The 6274-nt window shown below is 44.1% G+C and overlaps 1 protein-coding gene across 1 annotated transcript; it reads left to right on the top strand.

Moving 5' to 3' along the window:
* Positions 1-202: 202 nt before the first annotated feature.
* On the top strand, positions 203-3652 carry LOC147678031 (uncharacterized). The gene is made up of 2 exons (XM_086945605.1): positions 203-1594; positions 3249-3652. Exons 1-2 carry the CDS (start codon positions 203-205, stop codon positions 3255-3257), a joined length of 1401 nt encoding a protein of 466 aa, XP_086801731.1. The 3' UTR covers positions 3258-3652.
* The last annotated feature ends 2622 nt before the right edge of the window (positions 3653-6274 follow it).

The following is a 6274-nucleotide window of genomic DNA, read 5'->3' as shown; positions in this document are numbered from 1 at the left end:
GCTTACAGAAGTTGAGACTGTCTCAATAGGTGTAGAGGTGATTGATGAAGTAATAAATGTCTCTGTGGGTGTTGAATGGGTGCTAGAAGAAGTTAAAAATGTCTCAGTAACAGGAAAATGGGTGGTGGTGGAAGATGAAGCAGTCTCAGAAGGAGTAGAGAGGGTAATGGAGGAAGCTGTTGTTTTCTCTGTTGTTGTATAAATGGAGCTTTCGGAGGTTGAAACTGTCTCAGCAGGTTTAGAGGTACTGTATGAAGTTATAAGTGCCTCTGAAGGGGTGGAATGGCTGCTGGGAGAAGTTGAGAATGTCTCAATAGGAGTAACATGGGTGCTGGAGGAAGATGTAGCGGTCTCAGTGGGTTTAGAGTGGGTGGTGACAGAAGCAGTTGTTGTTTCACTTGCTGTAGAAATGGAGCTTAGTGAAGGTGAGACAATCCCAGTTGGTCTAGAGGTGATGGATGACGTAATAAGTGTCTCAGTTGGAGTTGAATGGATGCTGGAAGACGTTGAAAATGTCTCAGTAACAGGAAAAGGACTGCTGGAGGAAGATGAAGCAGTCTCAGTCAATTTAGAGTGGGTAGTGAAGGATGATGGCGTTGTCTCAGTTGTTGAGGAAATTGAGCTTACTGAAATTGAGACTGTCTCAGTAGGTGTAGAGGTGAATGATGAAGTAATAAGCGTCTCAGTAGGTGTTGAATGGGTGTTGGAGGAAGTAAAAAATGTCTCAGTAAGAGGAAAGTGGGTGCTGGAGGAAGATGAAGTAGCCTCACTCGGTTTAGAGTGGGTAGTGAAGGATGATGGTGTTCTCTCAGTTGATGAAGAAATTGAGCTTACAGAAGTTGAGACTGTCTCAATAGGTGTAGAGGTGATTGATGAAGTAATAAGTGTCTCAGTGGGTGTTGAATGGCTGCTGGAGGAAGTTGAGAATGTCTCAATAGGTGTAACATGGGTGCTGGAGGAAGATGTAGCGGTCTCAGTAGGTTTAGAGTGGGTGGTGACAGAAGCAGGTGTTGTTTCACTTGCAGTAGAAATGGAGCTTAGTGAAGGTGAGACAATCTCAGTTGGTCTAGAGGTGATGAATGACGTAATAAGTGTCTCAGTTGGAGTTGAATGGATGCTGGAAGACATTGAAAATGTCTCAGTAACAGGAAAATGGGTGCTGGAGGAAGATGAAGCAGTCTCAGTCAGTTTAGAGTGGGTAGTGAAGGATGATGGTGTTGTCTCAGTTGTTGAGGAAATTGAGCTTACTGAAATTGAGACTGTCTCAGTAGGTGTAGAGGTGAATGATGAAGTAATAAGAGTCTCAGTAGGTGTTGAATGGGTGTTGGAGGAAGTAGAAAATGTCTCAGTAAGAGGAAAGTGGGTGCTGGAGGAAGATGAAGTAGCCTCACTCGGTTTAGAGTGGGTAGTGAATGATGATGGTGTCTCAGTTGTTGAGGAAATTGAGCTTACAGAAGTTGAGACTGTCTCAATAGGTGTAGAGGTGATTGATGAAGTAATACGTGTCTCTGTGGGTGTTGAATGGGTGCTAGAAGAAGTTAAAAATGTCTCAGTAACAGGAAAATGGGTGGTGGTGGAAGATGAAGCAGTCTCAGTAGGAGTAGAGAGGGTAATGGAGGAAGCTGTTGTTTTCTCTGTTGTATAAATGGAGCTTTCGGAGGTTGAGACTGTCTCAGCAGGTTTAGAGGTACTGTATGAAGTTATAAGTGCCTCTGAAGGGGTGGAATGGCTGCTGGGAGAAGTTGAGAATGTCTCAATAGGAGTAACATGGGTGCTGGAGGAAGATGTAGCGGTCTCAGTAGGTTTAGAGTGGGTGGTGAAAGAAGCAGGTGTTGTTTCACTTGCTGTAGAAATGGAGCTTAGTGAAGGTGAGACAATCCTAGTTGGTCTAGAGGTGATGGATGACGTAATAAGTGTCTCAGTTGGAGTTGAATGGATGCTGGAAGACGTTGAAAATGTCTCAGTAACAGGAAAATGACTGCTGGAGGAAGATGAAGCAGTCTCAGTGAGTTTAGAGTGGGTAGTGAAGGATGATGGCGTTGTCTCAGTTGTTGAGGAAATTGAGCTTACTGAAGTTGAGACTGTCTCAATAGGTGTAGAGGGGATTGATGAAGTAATTAGTGTCTCAGTGGGTGTTGAATGGGTGCTGGAAGAAGTTGAGAATGTCTCAATAGGTGTAACATGGGTGCTGGAGGAAGATGTAGCGGTCTCATTAGGTTTAGAGTGGGTGGTGACAGAAGCAGGTGTTGTTTCAATTGCAGTAGAAATGGAGCTTAGTGAAGGTGAGACAATCTCAGTTGGTCTAGAGGTGATGGATGACGTAATAAGTGTCTCAGTTGGAGTTGAATGGATGCTGGAAGATGTTGCAAATGTCTCAGTAACAGGAAAATGGGTGCTGAAGGAAGATGTAGCAGTCTCAGTCAGTTTAGAGTGGGTAGTGAAGGATGATGGTGTCGTCTCAGTTGTTGAGGAAATTGAGCTTACAGAAGTTGAGATTGTCTCAGTAGGTGTAGAGGTGAATGATGAAGTAATAAGCGTCTCAGTAGGTGTTGAATGGGTGTTGGAAGAAGTAAAAAATGTCTCAGTAACAGGAAAATGGGTGGTGGTGGAAGATGAAGCAGTCTCAGTAGGAGTAGAGAGGGTAATGGAGGAAGCTGTTGTTTTCTCTGTTGTTGTATAAATGGAGCTTTCGGAGGTTGAGACTGTCTCAGCAGGTTTAGAGGTACTGTATGAAGTTATAAGTGTCTCTGAAGGGGTGGAATGGCTGCTGGAGGAAGTTGAGAATGTCTCAATAGGTGTAACATGGGTGCTGGAGGAAGATGTAGCGGTCTCAGTAGGTTTAGAGTGGGTGGTGACAGAAGCAGGTGTTGTTTCGCTTGCTGTAGAAATGTAGCTTAGTGAGGGTGAGACAATCTCAGTTGGTCTAGAGGTGATGGATGACATAATAAGTGTCTCAGTTGGAGTTGAATGGATGCTGGAAGACGTTGAAAATGTCTCAGTAACAGGAAAATGGATGCTGGAGGAAGATGAAGCAGTCTCAGTCAGTTTAGAGTGGGTAGTGAAGGATGATGGTGTTGTCTCAGTTGTTGAGGAAATTGAGCTTACTGAAATTGAGATTGTCTCAGTAGGTGTAGAGGTGATGGATGAAGTAATAAGTGTCTCAGTAGGTGTTGAATGGGTGCTGGAAGAAGTTGAAAATGTCTCAGTAAGAGGAACGTGGGTGCTCGAGGAAGATGAAGCAGTCTCAGTCGGTTTAGAGTGGGTAGTGAAGGATGATGGTGTTCTCTCAGTTGATGAAGAAATTGAGCTTACCGAAGTTGAGACTGTCTCAATAGGTGTAGAGGTGATTGATGAAGTAATAAGTGTCTCAGTGGGTGTTGAATGGCTGCTGGAGAAAGTTGAGAATGTCTCAATAGGAGTAACATGGGTGCTGGAGGAAGATGTAGCGGTCTCAGTAGGTTTAGAGTGGGTGGTGACAGAAGCAGGTGTTGTTTCACTTGCTGTAGAAATGGAGCTTAGTGAAGGTGAGACAATCCCAGTTGGTCTAGAGGTGATGGATGACGTAATAAGTGTCTCAGTTGGAGTTGAATGGATGCTGGAAGACGTTGAAAATGTCTCAGTAACAGGAAAATGGCTGCTGGAGGAAGATGAAGCAGTCTCAGTCAGTTTAGAGTGGGTAGTGAAGGATGATGGCGTTGTCTCAGTTGTTGAGGAAATTGAGCTTACTGAAATTGAGACTGTCTCAGTAGGTGTAGAGGTGAAGGATGAAGTAATAAGTGTCTCAGTAGGTGTTGAATGGGTTCTGGAAGAAGTTGAAAATGTCTCAGTAAGAGGAAAGTGGGTGCTGGAGGAAGATGAAGCAGTCTCAGTCGGTTTAGAGTGGGTAGTGAAGGATGATGGTGTTCTCTCAGTTGATGAAGAAATTGAGCTTACAGAAGTTGAGACTGTCTCAATAGGTGTAGAGGTGATTGATGAAGTAATAAGTGTCTCAGTGGGTGTTGAATGGGTGCTGGAAGAAGTTGAGAATGTCTCAATAGGTGTAACATGGGTGCTGGAGGAAGATGTAGCGGTCTCATTAGGTTTAGAGTGGGTGGTGACAGAAGCAGGTGTTGTTTCACTTGCAGTAGAAATGGAGCTTAGTGAAGGTGAGACAATCTCAGTTGGTCTAGAGGTGATGAATGACGTAATAAGTGTCTCAGTTGGAGTTGAATGGATGCTGGAAGACGTTGAAAATGTCTCAGTAACAGGAAAATGGGTGCTGAAGGAAGATGTAGCAGTCTCAGTCAGTTTAGAGTGGGTAGTGAAGGATGATGGTGTCGTCTCAGTTGTTGAGGAAATTGAGCTTACTGAAATTGAGACTGTCTCAGTAGGTGTAGAGGTGAAGGATGAAGTAATAAGTGTCTCAGTAGGTGTTGAATGGGTTCTGGAAGAAGTAAAAAATGTCTCAGTAAGAGGAAGGTGGGTGCTGGAGGAAGATGAAGTAGCCTCACTCGGTTTAGAGTGGGTAGTGAATGATGATGGTGTCTCAGTTGTTGAGGAAATTGAGCTTACGGAAGTTGAGACTGTCTCAATAGGTGTAGAGGTGATTGATGAAGTAATAAGTGTCTCTGTGGGTGTTGGATGGGTGCTAGAAGAAGTTAAAAATGTCTCAGTAACAGGAAAATGGGTGGTGGTGGAAGATGAAGCAGTCTCAGAAGGAGTAGAGAGGGTAATGGAGGAAGCTGTTGTTTTCTCTGTTGTTGTATAAATGGAGCTTTCGGAGGTTGAAACTGTCTCAGCAGGTTTAGAGGTACTGTATGAAGTTATAAGTGCCTCTGAAGGGGTGGAATGGCTGCTGGGAGAAGTTGAGAATGTCTCAATAGGAGTAACATGGGTGCTGGAGGAAGATGTAGCGGTCTCAGTAGGTTTAGAGTGGGTGGTGACAGAAGCAGGTGTTGTTTCACTTGCTGTAGAAATGGAGTTTAGTGAAGGTGAGACAATCCCAGTTGGTCTAGAGGTGATGGATGACGTAATAAGTGATTCAGTTGGAGTTGAATGGATGCTGGAAGACGTTGAAAATGTCTCAGTAACAGGAAAATGGCTGCTGAAGGAAGATGAAGCAGTCTCAGTCAGTTTAGAGTTGGTAGTGAAGGATGATGGCATTGTCTCAGTTGTTGAGGAAATTGAGCTTACTGAAATTGAGACTGTCTCAGTAGGTGTAGAGGTGAATGATGAAGTAATAAGCGTCTCAGTAGGTGTTGAATGGGTGTTGGAGGAAGTAAAAAATGTCTCAGTAAGAGGAAAGTGGGTGCTGGAGGAAGATGAAGTAGCCTCACTTGGTTTAGAGTGGGTAGTGAAGGATGATGGTGTTCTCTCAGTTGATGAAGAAATTGAGCTTACAGAGGTTGAGACTGTCTCAATAGGTGTAGAGGTGATTGATGAAGTAATAAGTGTCTCAGTGGGTGTTGAATGGCTGCTAGAGGAAGTTGAGAATGTCTCAATAGGTGTAACGTGGGTGCTGGAGGAAGATGTAGCGGTCTCAGTAGGTTTAGAGTGGGTGACGACAGAAGCAGGTGTTGTTTCACTTGCTGTAGAAATGGAGCTTAGTGAAGGTGAGACAATCTCAGTTGGTCTAGAGGCGATGGATGACGTAATAAGTGTCTCAGTTGGAGTTGAATGGATGCTGGAAGACATTGAAAATGTCTCAGTAACAGGAAAATGACTGCTGGAGGAAGATGAAGCAGTCTCAGTCAGTTTAGAGTGGGTAGTGAAGGATGATGGCGTTGTCTCAGTTGTTGAGGAAATTGAGCTTACTGAAATTGAGACTGTCTCAGTAGGTGTAGAGGTGAATAATGAAGTAATAAGCGTCTCAGTAGGTGTTGAATGGGTGTTGGAGGAAGTAAAAAAAGTCTCAGTAAGAGGAAAGTGGGTGCTGGAGGAAGATGAAGTAGCCTCACTCGGTTTAGAGTGGGTAGTGAAGGATGATGGTGTTCTCTCAGTTGATGAAGAAATTGAGCTTACAGAAGTTGAGAATGTCTCAATAGGTGTAGAGGTGATTGATGAAGTAATAAGTGTCTCAGTGGGTGTTGAATGGCTGCTGGAGGAAGTTGAGAATGTCTCAATAGGTGTAACATGGGTGCTGGAGGAAGATGTAGCGGTCTCAGTAGGTTTAGAGTGGGTGGTGACAGAAGCAGGTGTTGTTTCACTTGCTGTAGAAATGGAGCTTAGTGAAGGTGAGACAATCTCAGTTGGTCTAGAGGCGATGGATGACGTAATAAGTGTCTCAGTTGGAGTT

The sequence above is a fragment of the Lissotriton vulgaris genome, chromosome 12, assembly GCF_964263255.1.
Source record: "Lissotriton vulgaris chromosome 12, aLisVul1.2, whole genome shotgun sequence".
NCBI lineage: Eukaryota > Metazoa > Chordata > Amphibia > Caudata > Salamandridae > Lissotriton > Lissotriton vulgaris.
The sequence above is the reverse complement of the archived record's forward strand: the minus strand, read 5'-3'. Positions and strand labels throughout refer to the sequence as shown.